This window comes from Rhinoraja longicauda, chromosome 3 (assembly GCF_053455715.1).
Source record: "Rhinoraja longicauda isolate Sanriku21f chromosome 3, sRhiLon1.1, whole genome shotgun sequence".
Classification (NCBI taxonomy): Eukaryota; Metazoa; Chordata; class Chondrichthyes; order Rajiformes; family Arhynchobatidae; genus Rhinoraja; species Rhinoraja longicauda.
In genome coordinates, this window is record NC_135955.1 from 88,958,554 (window position 1) to 88,980,947 (window position 22,394).

Genomic DNA, 22,394 nt, shown 5'->3' on the forward strand with positions numbered 1-22,394 from the left:
TAAATTCATAAGTTCTCGGAGCAGAATTAGACCATTCGGCCCATCCAGTCTACCCCGCCATTCAATCATGGCTGACCTATCTTTCCCTCTCAAGCCCATTCTCCTCCCCATAAACCCCGACACCCTTACGAATCAAGAACACATTTGGTTATTTTAAACAAAGCATCAAAAAAAATTAAAAAAATTAAAAGACCAAATAATTATATGCAACAAACTCAGAATATTTGCAATTAAATGGCATTGGTCTCAATAACTCATTTCAGACAATATGGAAGAAATGTCAATACTATTTAATGTCTCAGATTTCACATTGTTAAAAAAAAGGTACTTTTACAAAAATGTTACATTCGAGCAGTACAAAAAGGAAATACTCACAGTGAATCTTGCAATGACATTTTTTTATACACACACAATCTACTTTTGTTGGTGGAGACATTATTCATCTCTAATCCAACTGATTCAGACAGGTGTCAGCTCCATTGAGAAGGCCTTTATGCAATTAGATTGGAAGGAGAGTGCGCTTTGTGATGTGTTGCTATGGTGATGAGTGTACAAAATAGGAAGAACCTCCTTGTCTTATGCCAACTTTTGTGTGTGCACTCTGCTGTGAATTGCATTCTCCTCAAACTGTGCGGTGATCTTGCAGATCTGCAGTAGCCAAACGGCATAATTACCACAACAATTCAAAAAGCAGGACCCCAGAAAGTTCCCCGTCGAGTTTGAGGCCCATCCTTCAACGCCTTGCCTTCTCTTAGCTATTTTTCAATGGTAAATAGCCTTCCTGAAATGTTACTAAAAATAGCTGATATTCCTGCCTGGGTAATTGAAAAGATGTATAATGTTTTTTTTCCCCCCCAATCCTGGCTTTGGTCAGACCTTGTTGATAAGCTGATATTTTTCCCATTATTTTAATTGGTTCGCAAGGAAATAGGTATTTGAACTTGCCTGGTTATGTAAACCAATAACGCACACCTTAACACAAGTCATCCACTACTCCACAACTTTACTTCACAAGCAGTACATCTACGTTACCCCGTTGCCCTACTAACAATAATCACTTTACTTACTGCACCGGCCACTTTTTCTACGTCCTCTCCTGAATGCCACGTTTCCAGTTAATAAATATAAGATGGTTGCTCGGTCTGCGACCACGAATGCCCATTATTCATGTCATGCAATGCATTACAACTTGACATCACCTAGTTAAACCACACTAAAACCTTCCCACACTTTTGATAACCACTTTTGGAATCCTAGGTGACTTCCTTACCTTGCCCCAGAAAGGGTGAAAGCTGTCGTGAAATTTATTTTCTGAACCCTTACCATTCCCTTTCCTTCACTCCCAATCCCAAAGACAAACTCACTCCAGATATGCCAGAAATCTAACCCTAAAATTCCTATTGTTTATACGGCTCAGTTCCCAAAAGGGCAGTAAATTTCCACGTGTTGGAAGCACTCACTAATGTTCAATTTATATGCAGTGTATGCAGTCACAATAAAGCTTAATTTTAGGTTATGCAGCAATGCATATACTACGTTTTTAAATTCCAGTGTTTATGGCCGTTGACCATTTCCAACACATAATTACAATTTTCCCTCAAAAATGTTGTCTAAATTGCCCCGTAGTAATCAACTCATAACGTGACACTTATGTCATTGACTGCTTTGATCTCCTTTCAGACGTTGACCTGATACTTTACCACATGAATGCCGAGAAGGAATGATGCTTTGAAAAAGAAAGGAGTAGAAATCCTGATTAAAGAACTTCATGTATAAAGAGTTTACATGCTCAGGCTACATTCCACTGTGCTCTATTTTTAGACAGGTGTTGACCTGTTTATTTTAAATGGATTAGCATCTGCCTATAAGTAATGCGTGCGGGAATGTGGTTTAACATGTTCATTCTTCATACGCAAAGAGTGGCAATCAGAATCATTTCCCCTACAAATCTATAATATCTGAATATTCCTGTCTGAACCTTGCTTCTCTCCCTTTCATCTATCATGTATGCAGGCAGGAAAGATTGATGCCTGAATCATAATGAAAACTGTTCGCAGTTCTGATCATTTCTCGTTCACAATGATTCAATAAAAGTATTGAATGTAATTGTTTGAAATAAGGGAGTTTGCGAAAAAGAAAATCACCTAGGTTGGATTAACTAGAGGACTAAACATGTTTGATTCACCAGCAGGCACTAAACAGCGTCTACACCAAAGTACTGGAAGTGCTGGGAAACTTAGTGAAAAGTTAGGCAAATGCTCGAATGTACAATATGTAATCTAGTGAGCTGTAGGCTTGAGAAAGATCTCACTGCTTTCTTCCACTGCTGGTGTAACTTAAGAACTTGCTCCCTTCCCATTTCCGATTAGAAATTTCCCAACCCCTTCATCACAGGTTTGTACTTTCCATCTTATGTGACAAGTGTGTGAACTGCCCCTTTCTAACATCCCCACCCCCACCCTTGCTAAACAAGTGTGCAAATACTTCTCAGACAGATCCTCCTTAACATAAAGTACACATTTACGAATACTTTGTTCACTTCAATGTGCAAGAGTCATCATTGAACAATAAATATCCTATGATCATTAAAAAAAAACAACATAAATAACAGATTTGGGATAAAAGCTGCACTTCTCTGACCCTCGGGTCAATTTTTCTCCTCCCTCTTTTAATAAAGAATGACCTTTAATGATTAAATTGTATTTTGGCAGCTGACCTCCCTCTTCACAGCCCGCAGGGTTTTCCTGCTTGACAGCATGGATTCTCAAATCAGGGTTGTTACTGCCACGGAGAGAGTCATCAACATTGTCCACAGTTCCGGTCCCAAAAGGCAAAGGCTTGGGGGAAGTATGTCGACTCCATCCCAGCTCAGCACAGATCTGCGCTCTTTACCATCTCTCCTCTCCCCCATAGTTGGCACCTGCATTTCAAATATCCTGCTACCAGACCAGAGTCGTTTAAAATATTACACTCAAATGTTGGGAGCCATTAAGAACCGAGAACAGTGTGGCACCTTGGTGCCAAGTCAGACTTTATGGAGGAGCCAGTTAATATCACGTGCGATTCATTAGTAATTGCCTTTGGCAACCATTATTCAGAAACAAGCTTCACAATCACAACACGTGGATGTTTATGGGAATAATGTTCTCTTCATATTGTTAAAAGCATGTTAAATGCAGATTGCCAAAGCCAAGTCATTTGAGCTTAGTTAAGAAAAGAAGGGCTTATATTCTTCTTTTAAGTTGTGTTTCTTCACAGTTTAAAAATTTCTTCATGTCGGGAATTTGGGAAACTGTTCTGTACGAAAAGAGAAAAGAGAGCTATGTTAGAATATTCTACCAATATAACAAAATTAGTTCACTCAATCTAACCGCACAACAATTCCATGTAAACCAAAATAGTGACTATAATTTGGCTTCATTAAGTTGTTATTCTTTGTTCTTCAATGTCAATTTATTCTGGGTTTTTTTGCGTCGGCTATGAATGGGCTCATAGTCACTAAACATATGTTTAGAGATTAGAGATACAGCGTGGAAACGGGCCCTTTTTGCCTACCTAGTCCGGGGCTGACCAGTGATCCCGTACACGAGCACGATCCTGCACACTAGGGACAATTTACAATTTTACCAAGCCAATTCACCTACAAACCTGTACGCCTTTGGGGTGTGGGTGGAATCCGGAGCATCCGGAGAAAACTCACACAGGTCACAGGGTGAACGTACAAACTCCGTACAGACAGCACCTGTAGTCAGGATCAAACCCGGGTCTCTGGCGCTGCAGGGCAGCAACTCGACCGCTGCGCCACCGTGCCACCCTTATGTTGTTCAGTCAGATCAGACCACAACCTGGGATCAGTGCATTGTTGTATTCTATTCCTGTGCCTTTTCTTTGTCCTCGCCACCAAAGTGCAATCTGCCGGCATCGTTGTTGCATGTTAGATCAGAAAACTTTTCAACAGACCGAATAATGGTTAATTCATTTTTAAGTCAAGCTTTATGTACAACCCTCGTGACATCAGGTTATGTTCATGGTTGAGCCTTCAAAAATAAATTGAGTAGTTTCGTTTAGAGATACAGCGTGGAAACAAGCCCTTTGGTCCACTGAGTCCACACCGACCAGTGATCATCCGTACACTAATTCTATCCTACACACTCGGGACAATTTGCAGAAGCCAATTAACCAACAAACCTGCACTTCTTTGGAGTGTGGGAGGAAACCAGAGCACCCGAAGAAAACCCATTTGGTCACGGGGAGAACGTACAAACTCTGTACAGACAGCACCCGTAGTGAGGATCAAACCTGGGCCTCTGGCGCTATAAGGCAGCAACTCTACCGCTGCTCACTGTGCCGCCCCAATATATAAGTTATTATATATTATTCGTAGTTTATTGATGAATCTTGAATGCATAATTGTACATTGACTAAAGGAATCCTATATGGACGAGCAGCACAAGCAATAACATAAATAAGCATTATGTACACTTGAGAAAGTCCAACTAGCCTGTGTTGAACTCAATTACATGTCCGTAGATCGATGGAAATAGTGTGACAAAGATTCTCCACTGTCTGTCCCGAACAGGCAATAAACATGATTTATTGGCGTTGGTGAGTGTTAGCTATTAGATTCAAAGGATGGAGAAACAGAATATTAATTGGTAAGGGATTCTCCATCCCCACACCATCTTGTCAGAGATGCATTGGCTAAACATTTCTGGATCATTTAGACTAACGTAACCCTTTGTTGTTACCTTAGTAACTCAATATACACTAGAAGAGTACGGTACAGGTGTAAATTGTGTAACAAAGTTTACAAACACCAATTAAACATACTAATTGCAAATCTAATTAAATGTTCACTGTGATGGGAATATGTGGCCTATTAATAAGTTTGGAGCCGGATTCCACTGGGAGATTGCAGGGATTTAGTGTTGGGGCCCCAGCTTCTCACAATCTGGATCAATTATATACGAGTGAGGAGGCCAAGCCCAAAGGTTTGCTGGCTGACAATGTAGGTTGTGAGGAGAACGTAGAGAGGGAAATATAGGCAAAGTGCTTTTTATATATTAAGTGCCTATAAGGCACATACATATCCCTTATATATATATGTTGGAAATATATGTGGCAGAGTGTTTTTTTAGTGATCTGAATTTGAAATATGCTGATTTTCTGGTGTCTGTGAGCGCAAAAAAGCTGATTAATATGTAGGATCAGCAAGCAATCAGGAAGGTTTGTTGGCCTTCATCACAAGTCAAATTGGTATTTTGTTCGGGGCAGTACATTTGTGCTCATTAGGTCGTAAGTGATAGGTGCAGAATTAGGCCATCCTGCCCATCAAGTCTACTCATGACACATCTATCTCTCCCTCCTAACCCCATTCTCCTGCCTTCTCCCCATAACCCCTGACACCTGTACTAATCAAGCATTAGTTACAGCAACAGTGCTGCTGCCTCGCGGGTTTAGCAGAGCAGGTTTAATCCTGACATCCTGTGCTGTCTAAAGAAGGGTCTCGACCCAAAACGTCACCCATTCCTTCTCTCCAGAGATGCTGCCTGTCCCACTGAGTTACTCCAGCATTTTGTATCTACCTTTGATTTAAACCACTTCCTGTGCTGACTGTGGAGTTTGCATTCTCATCCGCTGACTATGGGGGTTTCTCCTGGCATTCTGATTTCTTTCCACATTGTGAATGGCGCAGTGGTGCAGTGGGTAGAGCCGCTGCCTCACAGCGCTAGCGACCCGGGTTCGATCCTGACCTCAGGATCAATCCATGATCTTGCTTGGGTTTCCTCCGGGTGCTCCGGTTTCCTCTGATGTCCCAAACATGTGTAGGTTATTTGGCCTCTGCAAATTGCTCCGAGAGTGTAGGGAGTAGATGGGAAGTTGGGATTACATAGAACTAGTTGAATGGGTGATCAATGCTCAGTGTGGACTGGGTGGGCCGAAGGGCCTGATTCCATGCAGTATCTTTTAATCAATCCTAAAGATAGGTTAATTGATCACAGTTAATTGCTCCTTGTATTGATTTTTTATATGTTCCGGTTACATCTCACATCCGAAAGACATGGGATTGTTGCTTTACTGGCCTCTGTAAAATTGCCCCGAATGTGAAGAGAGTGGATGTGAAAGTGAGATAACTAGCATTAACAGGTGATTAATGGTCAGCATCAACTCGGTGGACCAAAAGGCCTCTTTCCATGCTATATCTTTCAATCTATATGTTTGTTATAATACGTTTGCTACAATCAGCTGCTGTGGCCTGAATTTACACAATGGAAAACAGACGTGAGTGAAAATGTTTTTACCTAAAGAGTACAGAAAGCTTTCTAATCCAGGACTGTAGCATCATATAGTATAAACCCCAATAATTTGATTCAATGAAAGAAATGAATAGCTATAACTTTAGAACTAAAAATACATTTTTATCTAAGATCAATTTGTTTCACCAAAAGGTATAAGAAGAGCATCATTCTGATTACAAACAACAGTATGATTTGAACTACAAGATAGCATAAATGTAACTTTGTTGCAATGGATGGGTTACATTAAATGGTTAGGGAAGGTTTCGTGGGAAGTGGGTCAAATGGGAAGAGTTAAGATGTGGCATCTTGGTCGGCATGGACTAGTTAGGCTGAAGGTGTAGGAAGGAACTGCAGATGCTGGTTTACACAGTTGATGGACACAAAATGCTGGAGTAACTCAGCGGGACAGGCAGCATCTCTGGATAAAAGGAATGGGTGATGTTTCGGGTCGAGACCCTTCGTCAGATTGAGAGTCAGAGGAGAGGGAGATACAGAGATAAGGAAGGGTAAGGTGTGAAAACGAGACATCTTGGGAGACGAAAATAAAGGAAAATGTAGACCAGATCATTGATATCTAGGAGAAGATGACAACAAAGCAAACATACAGTGCATTCAGAAAGTATTCAGACCCCTTCACTTTTTCCACATTTTGCTAAGTTACTGCCTTATTTTAAAATTGATTAAATTCTTTTCTTTATCATCAATCTACACACAATACCCCATAATAAAAAAGCGAAAACAGGTGTATGCCTTTCCAAATCATGTCCAGTCAATTTAATTTACCACTGGTGGACTCCAACCAAGTTGTAGAAACATCTCAAGGATAATCAATGGAAACAGGATGAACATAAGCTCAATTTTGAGTGTCATTGCAAAGGGTCTGAATACTTATGTAAATGTGTTATTTCTTTTTAATTACTTTGCAAAAATTTCTAAACACCTCTTTTCGCTTTTTTTATTATGGGGTATTGTGTGTAGATTGATGATTAAAAAAATGAATTTAATCCATTTTAAAATAAGGCTGTAACGTAGCAAAATGTGAAAAAAGTGAAGGGGTCTGAATATTTTCTGAATGCACTGTGGATAAAATGTAATCGGGGACAGTCAGACGGAGAACTGGGAAGGCGAGGGATGGAGAGAGAGGGAGAGCAAGGGTTACTTGAAGTTAGAGAAATCAATATTTGGGCCGAAGGGCCTGTTTCCGTACTGTGTGGCTCTATTGCAAATGCAGATGCTTCAGAATGTTTGCTGCTTCAATCTTGACATGTGGCCGTTGTTGACTGAATGGAAGCTATTTTTTTCCGGCACTATTCACTCTCCGGCAAATGCATAAAAGCAACAGCTATTTCCATCAGCTTTTAATCACTGTTGTGTAAATCTCCAGTAACTATTTTCTCCTCCACCCCCCACCTCTCACTCGCACCAAGGATAATCATCAGTAAACTTCAATACATTCAAAACTCCGCTGCCCGTCTACTCACCCACTCCCCAATCCGTGACCATATCATCCCTGTCCTTTACAAGCTCCACTGGCTCCCCATCCCCCAGAGAATCCAGTACAAAATCCTCCTCATGACCTACAAAGCCCTCCATAACCTGGCCCCATCCTACCTGACTGACCTCCTCCACAGACACACTCCCACCTGCACCCTCCGCTCTGCTGCTGCCAACCTCCTGTCCCCCCCCATCCGGACCAAACTCAGATCCTGGGGGGACAGGGCTTTCTCCATCGCTGTTCCCACCCTCTGGAACTCACTACTCCAAACCGTCAGAGACTCCTCCTCACTCACCGCATTCAAAACAACACTGAAGTCTCATCTGTTCAGCACTGCCTTCAACCACTGACCTTCTGTCTCCTTTTTCTGTTCGTTTACTTATTTATCTATTTATTTTCTTCTCTATGTTCTAGTAATCCCTGTAAAGCGTCTTTGAGTGTTTGAAAAGCGCTATATAAATGTAATGCATTATTATTATTATTATTATTATTATAATTGACAGTTAATTTGACTTCTAAATTAGTCACTTGCAGATCCCCTCTCCTTCCGTCTGTCATTAAAAACTTGTCAACATGGCGTTCCCAGAAAGAATTGGGTCGTAAAATCAGAAATGGGGGATTAATATCGTATTAACCTTCTAAGATTCTGGCAATAAAAAGAATACTGCAAATTTAATGCAGGAAATGTAATGCTTTTTATTGCTTCATCATTATTTCCCTTCATAACTCTGGCTGCTAGCCAACTTTATGACAGCACATTACCCTGAAACTAAGTAAATCACTACAGAATGGCTGGTTCTCAGATTAACTTAAATCATTTGTTTATATTGCATAGAGATATTCCAGTTTATTTATTTCCAGATTATCTAAACTCACGGTGATACCATCTCTGGTATAAAATACCACCTATTTGACTTTTGAATAGAAGGTATTTATTCACAAAATGCTGGAGTAACTCAGCAGGTCAGGCAGCATCTCAGGAGAGAAGGAATGGGTGACGTTTCTGAATTCATAGGTCACAGGTGCAGAATAAGACCAAACGGCCCATCGAGTCTAGTCCACCATGCAATCATGGCTGATCTATCTTTGCCTCTCAACCCCATTCTCCTGCCCTCTCCCCATAACCCCTTACACCCTGAACTCTGAACAATTCAAATGACAAAGCCGGATAGGTCTGATCTTAAAGTGGGATTGGTGTTGGGCGGCGACCAAGATGAGCTGCAAACCATCCCAGTCTCCAGCAGGATGTTGTAACTACCAGGTAGCATCTGAACATGTGGGCGCAGTTGCAGGAACCTTCACCTCATCACCTTATGCCTGCTCCCCCCATTCAATATGATTGTAAGTGATCATTTACTTCAGTCCCACCACCTAGCACTAACACAATATCCCTCATGTCCCTTAATCGCATTGTTAAGGAGAAGTCCAATCAGGCATTGGATAGAAGAGGAAGATCATATAACAGGAGGCCACCATCAAGGCTTGGGAACGAGAGTCTCCCTCACTCAGGTTTATCCTGAGATGAAGACATGACGAACTGCGAATGCTGGAATCTTGTGTAGAACACAAAGTGCTGGAGTAACTCAGTGGGTCAGGCAGTATCTCTGGAGGATATGGATAGACGATGATAAGGTTCAAGACTCTGAAGGACCCCAAACCTTAACATCGCCTATCCATGTCCTCCAGAGATGCTGCCCGACCCGCTGAGTTACTCCAGTACTTTGAGTTCATCCTGTGATCATAGTTTCCCTATGGTGTCAGGGGTTATGGGGCAAAGGCAGGAGAGTGGGGTTGAGAGGGAAAGATAGATCAGCCATGATTAAATGACACAGTAGACTTGATGGGCAAAATGGCCTAATTCTGCTCCTAGAACTTATGAATAAAGAGAAGAGAAGAACCAAACTTCACTTACGCAGAGGAAGTTTAGATATTCTTTTGCTCTTGGGTCCAATAAGAGAATAATAAAAACAACATATTTCTTTGGCCACTTCCTGCTAAGGTCATAAGTGATTGGAGTAGAATTAGGCCATTCAGCCTATCAGGTCTACTCCGCCATTCAATCATGGCTGATATATCTCTCCCTCCTAACCCCACTCTCCTGCCGTCTCCCCATAACCTCTGACACCTGTCAAAAATCTATCTAACTCTGCCTTATAAATATCCACTGACGTGGCTTGTTGAATGGCAAGAGAATGTGGGAGGCTTTCTCAACCAGGCCTCTGGCATTAAAAGCAGTCACCTCTGATGACATCAACAATAAGAAAGGCCCCATCATTCAGGCCTCCTTCCAAACTGCTCAGACAAACAAATTAATTGTGTAGGAAGGAGCTGCAGAAGCTGGTTTAAATTGAAGATAGACACGAAATGCTAGAGTAACTCAGCGGGTCAGATAGCATCTCTGGAGAGAAGTTTCGGGTCGAGACCCTTCTTCAGACAGAGTCATCGGAAAGGGAATTGAGAGATTTAGACAATAAAAAAAGATATAGAACAAATGAATGAAAGACATGCAAAAAAGTCAGGATGATGAAGGAAACGGTACATTGTTGGCTGTGCGCTAAGCGAGAACTAGTTACAGACAATCACCAAGACGGCAGTGAAACTAATACAACCACTGGGGTGGGGAGGGACGGAGAGAGAGGGGGGATGCAAGGGTTACTTGAAGTTAGAGAAATTAAATATGAAGCCTGTCGGACTGATGGGGGATGTTAAACAATGGAAGGAAACCCTCTCCCAAATGAACATAATGCTCCCCATGTTGATGTGGTGTGGAGATATCATTACTCTTTCATCCTGTCACTGGACTTCCTTGAACACTAGCATTCACTTAGAAACATACAAAAATAGGTGCAGGAGTAGCCATTCGGCCCTTCAAGCCAGCACCGCCATTCAGTATGATCATGGCTGATCATTCCTGCTTTCTCCTCATATCCCTTGATTCCTTTAGCCCCAAGATCTAAATCTAACTCCATCTTGAAAACATCCAGTGATTAGCCTCCACTGCCTTCTGCCCTAAATGGCCTACCCCTTATTCTTAAACTGTGACCCCTGGTTCTGGACTCCCCCAACATCGGGAACATTTTTCCTGCATCTAGCCTGTCCAATCCTTTAAGATTTTTACATTTTTCTTTAAGATCTCCTCCCATCTTTCTAAATTCCAGTGAATACAAGCCTAGTCGACCCACTAGTAGGACGGCTCGGGTGGAGGTGGCATGGAGAGACAGGGAATTAATATTCATATTCTCACTGTAAACACAGTCCCTCGAGTCCTGATTGTACCAGCAAAGCATACCTGCAAAATATTGAAGGGTTGTTCCTTCTATGTTGGAAGGTGCTTCCATGTGCTGACGAATGCCGTGGGAATTAACGAATAAGGTACTGTAGTGACACTATTCCAGGTGTCCAAGGTGGGATCATAGCAGTCCAGTGTTTTACACCTCTGGGTGCCAAAGTAGCCTCCAACTACATATAGTTTATTACCAGAGGCCACGGCATGGCAGCTCATTCGCTTTGCAGTAACATCCCCGACTTTGGTCCATTGATAGGTCTCGCTGTTAAATCTGTAAGCAGAACATGCTGAGAATTCTGTATCTCCGCCCATGATGAAGATTTGGTTCCCCAGCACGGCGGCCGCGGTGTACCTCCAAGGCTGGGGGCAGGTTGCAGGCACACTCCAGCGATTCTCAAAGGGGTCGTAGCACTGTACCTTCGGCATTTTATCGTGGCTCACGCTGGTGCCGCCAAAGGCAAAGAGCCGCAGCTTGGCACTGACCACGGCCGCGTTGCTGACGCCCTCCCGAAGAGGGGCGACCATGGTCCACTTGTTGGTGACTGGGTCGTACTGCTCCACCTGCTTGAGGGAGACAGAGGGCGAGGCTGGCTGCCGCCCCGTGGCCGCGGTGTGGCCGCCCACCACGTACAACGAGTGCTTCAGCTCAGCAGAGCCGTGGCCAAACCTGGCCACCAGCATCGGGGCGGACTTGGACCACTCCTCGTGGAGGGTGTCGTACACCCAAACGTCCTTCGAGACTCCGTTTTCCGAGCCCCGGCCTCCTGTCACATACACTTTGCAGCCAATTGCACACGCACTGAACTCTTTGCGCGGGCTGGGGATGTCTGCTTTTGGGATGATTTCCTTTGCCTTGTGGTCTATCAGATAGACCTTATCACACATGAAGGACTGCCCTCCGAGGAGGAGCAAGGCGTGTCCAGTTTTCCGGGGCCTGGCGCAAAGACTCGTCACCACTCCATCGTTCTGCAATATCTTTAACTTGCATTGTATGGCTTCCTCTATCAACTCTTTGCTCTTCAACTGTCTGGTTATAAGCTCTTCCGTGGCCACGTTCTCCATCAGGTAGACGGCTGGAAGGAGGGCCAGGCGAACGGTTTGCAGCAGTGCCGGCAGGCAGCAGTGGCGTTGGCCCAAGTCGTACTTCACCCACTTTATGGTGGTCTCGTACACCAGCTTCTCGTCCTCGGTCTCCAGATCCTCGCTGGACAGCAACTTCACCAGAGTGTCCTTCGGCAGCTGCAGGAAGTCCTCACTGGTGCTTATGGTCGGGAAGTTGCTGAGGCACATTGTCCAGGACAGCTCGTAGAGCTTGGTGCAATGGTGAGCGTCGGAGAGCAGCAGCATGCCCAGGCAGTTGGACGGGTGGAGGTTCTTCTCCAGGAACTCTGCACAGGCGTCCCGAATGTCCTGGAACTGCAGCATATCGCCGGCCTCCAGGAGGGACTCGGCGTTTTCCTCGTTGATGAGGACGCGGGAGGAATAAGCGTAGTCCAGCAGAAGTTCCAGGACCTCTGGGTGGATGGAGTTGTGGAAGTTGACTTCGTTGTCCTTGCTCTCGCGTAGTCCTCCGCTGAACATGGCCTCGAAGTAGCGGCTGCAGGCAGCCAGCACGGCCCGGTGGCACGGAAAGGTCTTGTCCCCCGCATGAAGGAGGACGTCTGTGAAGAGCCGCTGCTGCCGCAGAAGGTTCAGGTGGGTGAGCACACTGTCGGCGTAGGTGGTTTTGTGGAAGAGATAGATATTCATTGAGCCATTGCTCGCTCGTGATTTGCGGTTTTCATGCATTCTCACTGACATTCTCATCAAACACTGTGGGGGGAGAAGAAATTCAGAAATCAAATTCATTCACAACTTCATAAGGTCATAAGTTCTAGAAGCAGAATTAGGCCATTTGGCTCATTAAGTCTACTCCACCATTCAATCATGGCTGATCTATCTCTCCCTCGCAGCCCAGTCTCCTCCCCATAACCCCTGATACCAGTACTAATCAACAACCTGTAAACTCAGCAGGTCAGGCAGCATCTCAGGAGAGAAGGAATGGGTGACTTTTGGGTGCAGACCCTTCTTCGTCCTCGGTCTGAAGAAGGGTCTCGACCCAAAACGTCACCCATTCCTTCTCTCCTGAGATGCTGCCTGACCTGCTGAGTTACTCCAGCATTTTGTGAATAAATACCTTTGATTTGTACCAGCATCTGCAGTTATTTTCTTACACCAACTGTCAGATGGTGTTCGAACTCTGACATGTTAATTTTTTTCAATGTGGTACAGCGTGGAAACAGGCTCTTTGGCCTAACTTGCCCACACCGACTAACAAGTCCCACCTACACTAGTCCCACCTACCTTCATTTGGCCCATAATCCCTCTAAACTTGTCCTATCCATGTACCTATACAAATGTTTCTTAAACATTGCGATAGGTCCTGCCTCAACTACCCCCCCCCCCCAACCCCCGGTTGCCCGTTCCATGCACCCACCACCCTTTGTGTGAAAATGCTACCCTCTAGGTTCCTATTAAATCTTTACCTCTTCATCATAAACCCACATCCGTTGAAAAAGACACAGGTAGTTTGTTTGCATTTTTCAAAGAGAACTTTTAGTAACAGCAACCAAAACTCCCACCAAATACCATCCTCCCATTGCAGCCCAAAGGCAGAGAGCTGCTGTACTGTAACTGAATAAGTCAAATTCCAAATCAATTATCTGGAATTCTAAATAGTCAGCGTTGTGGAAGATTGCATTCCACAATTCCATTACTTTTTCTGTCAAAACCATGGGCCTACTCTAACATACACAGAGAATGGTATTCCCAATAATCAGTATCTCGAATGTGCAGTTCCATGTTATTATACTCCAGGGGTTTAGTTGAATCTTCAGGATTTGCATTTTGAATTTTTTTTTACAAAACCTGTCCTCGACACATTTTCCTCCTCATCTGGAGTGCTCCATCTTGTGGCTCCTCTCAAAAATGAAGAAAGGTAGTTGGAATCTCCTGTTTTGTAACCTGATGCTAACACTATAATTATATAGTGCTGAATGTTGTCACGAGGATTCGCATATAAAGCAGCAGTGAATGTGCAATTTGTGCATTATGTCTATTTGAACTGTACACAAAGCAACACAATTATAGATGTTGCCTTTCTACACGTTAGCTATGTCTGGAGGGATCATATTAACAGCAGTGTGCAATATTGATGAGGAGACGCATGTCACTGTTGGTACTGGTGGGAGCAATTAGATGTGATGAATTGATAGTATTTGCACAGGAGTATTGCACATTATAGTGTATTAAAGTGGCATGTTTGCCCTATTATGCGATGACAGCAATTACTGACAAAGCCAGCTGGAACACGTGAAACTAAAATGTACTCTATATTGCTATCTAAAATGACTGCCCATGTATGCAATGCTTCCCAAACCATCTAAAGATAAGTACTGTAATTCCTTTAACACATATTTGTATATTAGCTTCAGTTTGTTAGCATGAAGTTCATCACTGAGAAAGAAGGTGTGGGTGCAAGTTTGTTCCTGTATTTGCGCATTGAAATTAGTCTGACACTCTGGTACAAACAGTAATGAGCAGTGACCAATTTTTGGATAAAGCAAAGCATTGCTTGGTGGTTCAAGTAAAAATTAAAGATCTAAAGATACTGATCAGAGTACCTCTAACCAAACATTTGATCTTAATCAAAACCACCAAAAATAAATTAATCAAATCATTCCCGTCACAGGTGATATTGCAACATATACAACAACTGTTATTATGTTCAACAAACCAATGGCTTTGGGATTTTAGTTCTCTATCCCTCACAATACACACAAACTATTTTTTATTTAAGGGATGTGGTCCAATGGGAGCTAAAAATGTGCACTAGTACTCTATATCACATTTATTAGTCTACACAACCACATGCTTTACTAGTTTCCATGTAAAAGCATATTTTGTCCAAAATTTTCTGTCTGAGTTCATATCATATCATATATATACAGCCGGAAACAGGCCTTTTCGGCCCTCCAAGTCCGTGCCGCCCAGCGATCCCCGCACATTAACACTATCCTACACCCACTAGGGACAATTTTTACATTTACCCAGCCAATTAACCTACAAACCTGTACGTCTTTGGAGTGTGGGAGGAAACCGAAGATCTCGGAGAAAACCCACGCAGGTCACGGGGAGAACGTACAAACTCCTTACAGTGCAGCACCCGTAGTCAGGATCGAACCTGAGTCTCCGGCGCTGCATTCGCTGTAAAGCGGCAACTCAACCGCTGCGCTACCGTGCCGCCCAAGCCTGCTTCTTAATGTCAGTAGGTTAAATTCAATTCATTTCCATTTTGGCTGTCTGACATAATAGACACATATGTCACAACAATCATTTGTTCTATAAAATAAGTTACAAAATAGGAAATGAATTGAAATCAGAGTAGATTGTACCACTAACAATGCATTATCTCAGAAATGTTCTATAAAATGTGTTGTCTGTTGCAAAATACAACCAAAATAAAATTTACCTTTACATTTATTATTGTCACGTATACTGAGGTACAGTGAAAAGCTTTGCTTTGCATGCTATGCAAACCGATCATATATTTACCAATGAATACGATCAAGTAAAGCTTGTACGATAGAGCAAAGGGAAAGATAAGGAGTGCAGAATATAGTTACACAGATTCACCACCCTCTGACTAAAAAAAATCCTCCTCATCTCCTTTCTTAAGACACGTCCTTTTATTCAGAGGCTATGGCCTCTGGATAGATGACGTTTTGGATCGGGACACTTCTTCAAATGTTGATATTGACTCTGTGTTACTAGCACTAGACCCTCACATTCTCATCATCGTCATCACTACTTTGCCCCTGCACATTGTTGGATGATATAACTTGCTGATGATACAAGGGATTGCAGATGCTGCTTTACAAAAAACCTAGCACTTTGTGTCTTATTTCACATCAACTCTGTTTCTCTTTCCACAGATGCTGCCTGACCTTCTAAGAATTTCCAGCACTTTTTGTTCAGCCCCACTAAATAAATACCTGTCATATGTGTGAAAATGTGGAATTCATTGCCACAGAAGGCTGTGGAGGCCAAGTCATTGGGTATTTCTAAGGTGCAGATTGACAGATTCTTGATTAGTACAGGTGTCAGGGGTTATGGGGAGATGGCAGGAGAATGGGGTTGAGAGGGAAAGATAGATCAGCCATAATTGAATGGTGGAATAGACTTGATGGGCCAAATGGCCTAATTCCGCTCCTAGAACTTATGAACTTACGCACTTATGATGTAATATTGAAAAGGCCAGAGTTGTGGAGAGATACAGAGTCCTTCGGCCCAACTTGCCCACACCAACCAATAGACCCCATCTACACTAGTGCCACGTGCCTGCGTTTGGCCCACATCCCTTTTTCCTGTACATGTACATATCCAAATGTCTTTTAAATGTTGCTTTAGTACTTGCCTCAACTACCTCCCCTGGTAGTTGGTCCCATATACCAGCCACCCTGAGTGGAAAAAGTTGACCCCTCGGGTTCCTATGAAATCTTTCCCCTCTCACCTTAAAGACGAACTGCACATCACAGAAATGATTACCTACATAATCATTATGTACACCCTTCAATTACGTTGAGCCGGATCGCGTTGAATGTCTCACGGGGAAGCAGCAAACAGCAAACAGGGCGAGGCAGGTGTACAGATGGCCAACTGCCCCAGCTACTCGATCTAGCGCCACTGAAACGCGCGGAGTTCCCACCAGACAAAGGTGACACCCGGTGACATGAGACCGCGCTCCCTCTGGCAGGGCTTTCCCCAGCTAACGTTTACTTTGATGTGAATACACATAATCGCCGCTGTTTTTTTTTTTAAACTGCACCTTAGAGCACACCAGCTTCGGACGCTGAGAGCGATCATGAAGCACGGTCCCTCAGCCGTGCGATTGACTTGAGTGCCTTCATGTGGGAAAGCACCAAATAAATGCCCTTGTCATTTGCAGCCTTGGCACAAGTCAGAGTAATGCCCGGGACCCATTGTCAGTTTAAGAGCCCATTCTTCTCATTGTGGTGATTCCTCAAACCCAACACCAACATTGGCCGCTCACCAGCGGGGGGGCAAAAAGGGGAACTGGAGAGTGATCGTTTACACGTGCGAAGCGGCGGCTTTCAACTCTGAATTTCAACGCTGCCGCCGGTTGCAAAGGATTCCCCGCGTCTCTCTAAGATCGGGTCTTTATTTGGGAGCGGCAAGAATTCTTTGACGGTTTAAAAACAAAGAATGGGTCTTTCCTCCAGCCAGCGAGAGGTGGCAGCTCCTAAAATAAAACGTGCAGTCTGGACTCTCCCAGTGATTTCATTTGCAAGGCCGATTAAACAACAAGACCACCGTCCCAGAGGCGGAGACAGAGGGAATTGCAGATGTCGGAATCTGGAGTGAAAACACAAAGTGTTGGGAGTAACTCAGCGGGCCAGGCAGCATCTTCGGACTGAAGAAGGGTCCCGACCCAAGAAGTGGCTTGTTTATGTTCTCCAGAGATGCTGCCTGAGCCGCTGAGTTACTCCAGCACTTTGTGTGCTTTAAGTATAGGCAACAGTCATTACCAGGGATAATCGACCACCGCACCGCCCCCCCCCCCCCCCCCCCGATACAAGGCATCGTCGTGGGTAGAAATCGCATCTGTGGGCACCTACACTATTGTGTACTCGGCCCTGAGTCCACTGGGACCTCTGTCGCAGCAGAGAGAGACAGACAGAGAGAGGCCGCTTGCTTTAACCGCTAACGGTTTTGCACATGGTCTGACTGCACAGATCTGAACCGCTGAGAGCTTATTCCCACTCTCCCCTCCGCGCCGCAGCAGAGAGGAGAGGAGAGCTGGGCCTGGATACACAAAGGGAGCCGAGTTTGAAATTGGCATTAAAGAAAAAATAATCAATTTTACAATTTTGAGGTGCCGCTGAAGTGAAAGGGTTGATGAATTGAGCTCCATGCCATCAGATCCTCGGCTTCGCCCACCCAGTTCTACTCACATGCGAACCGCGGGGAGGCAAATAGCAAATAACAAAGTTTGTTTCAAGTTTTGCTGCGTCCGCGCCAGCTGCCCGCCCGCCTCTCCGTCAAGCCAAACACCCCCATCTCCTTTCAAACGCCTTGCTGCACACGCAGGGAGCAAATGGGCAGCCGGACGCGGGCCACGGAGTAAACAGGGGGCGAGAGAGGGAGGGAGGGAGGGGGGGAGAGGGAGGGAGCGAGTGGGCTGCCGTTAGTTTCCTGCAGCCGAGAGAGGAGATGAGCTGCAGCCGCGTGTAGCCGCAGCCAGTGCAGGGTCTCGACCAAAAAGCTCACCCATTCATTCATCTACCCGGAGATGCTGCCTGTCCCGTTCAGTTGCTCCAGCACGTTGTGTCCATCTACATGGTGCCTTCGACCAATGCACGGTCACCCCGCTCTGTCATCTCACCACCACTTTTATTTTACCCCACCCCAGTTTCTTACTCTTTCCACACACACCCGACTCACACTGTCTCTTCAGCTCAACACCCTCCCCCTCCTCAGATACACCCCGCCCTGCCCAACACCGTTACACCGACACTCACACCGTGGCCCTGCCCGCGTTGTCGCCCAAGCACGACTGGCCTCGTATAGTTACCCCCCTGCACGGCACTTTGACCCCTGACTTACACCCTGTCACTTGCCCCTTGCTCCAATGTGTCGCCATGACCTCCAAAAACAGGCACGAAAAGCTGCAGTAACTCAGCGGGACAGGCAGCATCTCTGGGCAGAAGGAATGGGTGACGTTTCGGGTCGAGACCCTTCCTCAGAACGCCCGGACCACCATAACCTCCACCTGTATACTAGCCCCATTGGACATACTGTGGCCAGAACTCCGGGCCAATCTCCTCACCCCAGCTTCCCATTGTGCCCCAGCCCCGCACTCCCACACCCTCCCTCCTGCCTCGCCCATCATTCTGTCATGTTGACGAGTAGTTTCTATTGATAACCCATACTCATGTCCTGGATCCGACTGGCAATGTCCCACACACTGACCCTGTCACACACACGCTGACCCACACACTGACCCGCACACACTGTCCCTGTCCCACACACACTGACCCACACACACTGACCCCCGTCCCAAACACACTGACCCACACACACTGACCCCGTCCCAAACACACTGACCCACACACACTGACCCTGTCCCACACACACTGACCCCGTCCCAAACACACTGACCCACACACACTGACCCCGTCCCAAACACACTGACCCACACACACTGACCCCGTCCCAAACACACTGACCCACACACACTGACCCCGTCCCACACACACTGACCCACACACTGTCCCTGTCCCACACACACTGTCCCACACACACCGACCCACACACACTGACCCACACACACTGACCCTGTCCCACACACTGACCCTGTCCCACACACTGACCCTGTCCCACACACTGACCCTGTCCCACACACTGACCCTGTCCCACACACTGACCCTGTCCCACACACTGACCCTGTCCCACACACTGACCCTGTCCCACACACTGACCCACACACACTGACCCACACACACTGACCCACACACACTGACCCACACACACTGATCCCGTCCCACACACACTGACCCACACACACTGACCCTGTCCCACACACTGACCCACACACACTGACCCACACACACTGATCCCGTCCCACACACACTGACCCACACACTGACCCTGTCCCACACACTGACCCACACACACTGACCCTGTCCCACACACTGACCCACACACACTGACCCTGTCCCACACTGACCATGTCCCACACACACTGACCCACACACACTGACCCACACACACTGACCCTGTCCCACACTGACCCTGTCCCACACACTGACCCACACACACTGACCCTGTCCCACACTGACCCTGTCCCACACACTGACCCTGTCCCACACACTGTCCCACACTGACCCTGTCCCACACACTGACCCTGTCCCACACTGACCATGTCCCACACACACTGACCCACACACACTGACCCACACACACTGACCCTGTCCCACACTGACCCTGTCCCACACACACTGACCCACACACACTGACCCTGTCCCACACACACTGTCCCACACACACTGTCCCTGCCGCACACTCTGCCCTTCGCCTTGTACTATCCCACAGTCCCTGCCTCCGCCGAGCTTCAGTTAACCCCACGTGGAAAACCGGCACAGTAACGTGTCGGAAGGAACAGCAGATGCTGGTTTACACCGCAAATAGACACAAAATGCTGCAGTAATTCAGCGGGACAGGCAGTATCTCTGGAGAATGAATGGGCAACATTTCGGATCGAGACTCTTCTTCAGACCGTTAGCTGGGACGGAGTTCGGGAATAGGGCTAGTGCACGCCTGGCCTGAAGAAATGTCCCGACCCGAAACGTCACCCTTTACTTCTCTCCAGCGATAGACGCAAAAAGCTCGAGTAACTCAGCGGGACAAGCAGCATCTGTGGAGAGAAGGAATGGGCGACGTTTCGGGTCGAGACCCTTCTTCTTCAGACGCTGCTCCTCTCCACAGATGCTTGCTGCCTGTCCCGCTGAGTTACTCCAACGTTAATGTGTCTGTCATCTGCACAGTAACGTTTCACAATTCGCCGCGCTGGTCAAGATTGCTTGCTGCAAAATCAAACGACGGGTGGACTTACCCAAATATGTCAAGAACAGGTCCGGCGTGTGAATGCATGGTCGGGGCGAGTGCTCCTGGCGTTCGCAGGCTTCCTGGCGTTCGGGTCTGTGGTGTACTGAAGCTAAGCGGAGCGCTTAGAACCGGCTGCCTGCTGATCAACCGGGAAACAGTGCGCCTGGATATCAGTGGACGCAAACCGACTGTGCAGAGGGAGCGAACTGCTCCAGCAAGCGACTGTCTGTCACCCTCTGCAGTTAGTGCGGACTCTGCACGTGTCGTTTGGTACCTCGCTGATCAATAAGCAGCACGCTGGTCAGACAGTGCACGGCGACTGAGCTGAGAGAGAGTGAGTGAGAGAGAGCGCTCAGATCACTGGGGCACTGAGCCGCTGCACATTAATACCGTCTCGTCCACACACGGCGCTGTGAGCCGCTGAGCCTAGCACCAACCCCAGACACGCCGTGACAGCCACTGCTGCCGGGCCGCCCATTCCGCTGCCTTTTATAAGTGAGCCTTAGCACTGGGCTGATATCTCAAGCAGCGAATTCCCGGCCCGAAGCCAGAACAGGAAATGTCTTGAGGACCAGGGCTACTATTAGGGAGCCCAGGCGCGGTCTTTTCATAGGCTGCCCTTTTTGCCCCCCTCCAAATATTGAATGCTCCCTTGTTTTCTTTTAGCAACAATGCTGACAATGAACAGTGTGACAGGAAAGCATCTGCTGTGTGGATGTATTCGCCCACCAGAGAGTTATGCTGACAGGTTATTTCCCCTCGCTTTTACAATTTCAGCTTGCGCTTAGCTTTTGCATTTTAAAATAAAACTTCCCTCTCTCACGCATACGCTATCTACTAACTGCACCAACACTGCACATATCCTCAGAGCAACGCTCCATCGCCGGCGATAGTTTTTTCTTCATTTATTGCTCGCAATGGCATCTACACCAGTGATTATCAGGACCATATTTTTTTGTCCATTACATATATATGGATATATATTATATCCAGCGATAAGTGTAGGCTATCTATATAAGCACCGTTGTCTCAAAGACAGTCAACGTGAAAAATACCAGGGAGATATGACTGCGTGTTTTACCTCAATGGTTAATTTAAACAACGAGTTTTCTACAGCTGATGCAAAAGTAACAAGTCTACGTCGCGGCCAAAGACAGCAGTGCCACTCTGAGCAATATGTGGGAAGTATACAGGGCGGTCAGCGTGGCTTTGTCGCCGTCCCAACCTTTAAAGGTGTTTTGGGAGACACGAGGAACTGCGGAAGCTGGTTTACACAAAAGCTTTACACATGCGAAATGTGTAGGAAGGAACTGCAAATGCACCGAAGATAAGACATTCATGGCTGATCTATCGCTCCCTCCAACCCCCATTCTACTGCCTTCTCCCCATAACCCCTGACACCCGTACCAATGGGTGACCTTTCGGGTCGAGACCCTTCTTCAGACTCAAACGTCACCCATTCCTTCTCCCCAGGGATGCTGCCAGTCCCGCCGAGTTACTCCGGCATTTTGAGTCTACCTTTGCACAGATGCTGGAGTAACACAACGGGTCAGGCAGCATGTTTGGGGAACACGATAGGCGACGTTTCGGGACGGGTCCCTTCCTCAGACTGGTTGTAATGGAGTGGGGAGGGGAACGAGAAAGCTGT

General features: G+C 46.0%; 1 protein-coding gene across 5 annotated transcripts; it reads right to left on the reverse strand.

The window, feature by feature from the left end:
* Positions 1–274: 274 nt before the first annotated feature.
* On the reverse strand, positions 275–21,287 carry enc1 (ectodermal-neural cortex 1). Of its 5 annotated transcripts, none has more exons than XM_078396616.1 (3): positions 20,754–21,287; positions 11,084–12,892; positions 275–3,297 (listed from the first exon to the last, which is right to left on the reverse strand). In XM_078396616.1, the coding sequence occupies exon 2, from the start codon at positions 12,884–12,886 to the stop codon at positions 11,111–11,113; it is 1,776 nt and encodes a 591-aa protein (XP_078252742.1). In that variant the 5' UTR covers positions 12,887–12,892; positions 20,754–21,287; the 3' UTR covers positions 275–3,297; positions 11,084–11,110. The 5 variants fall into 5 exon arrangements, with proteins under 5 accessions (XP_078252742.1, XP_078252741.1, XP_078252744.1 ...); XM_078396615.1 differs by lacking the exon at positions 20,754–21,287 and adding an exon at positions 18,410–18,525; XM_078396618.1 differs by lacking the exon at positions 20,754–21,287 and adding an exon at positions 18,094–18,111.
* Between the last annotated feature and the right edge of the window lie 1,107 nt (positions 21,288–22,394).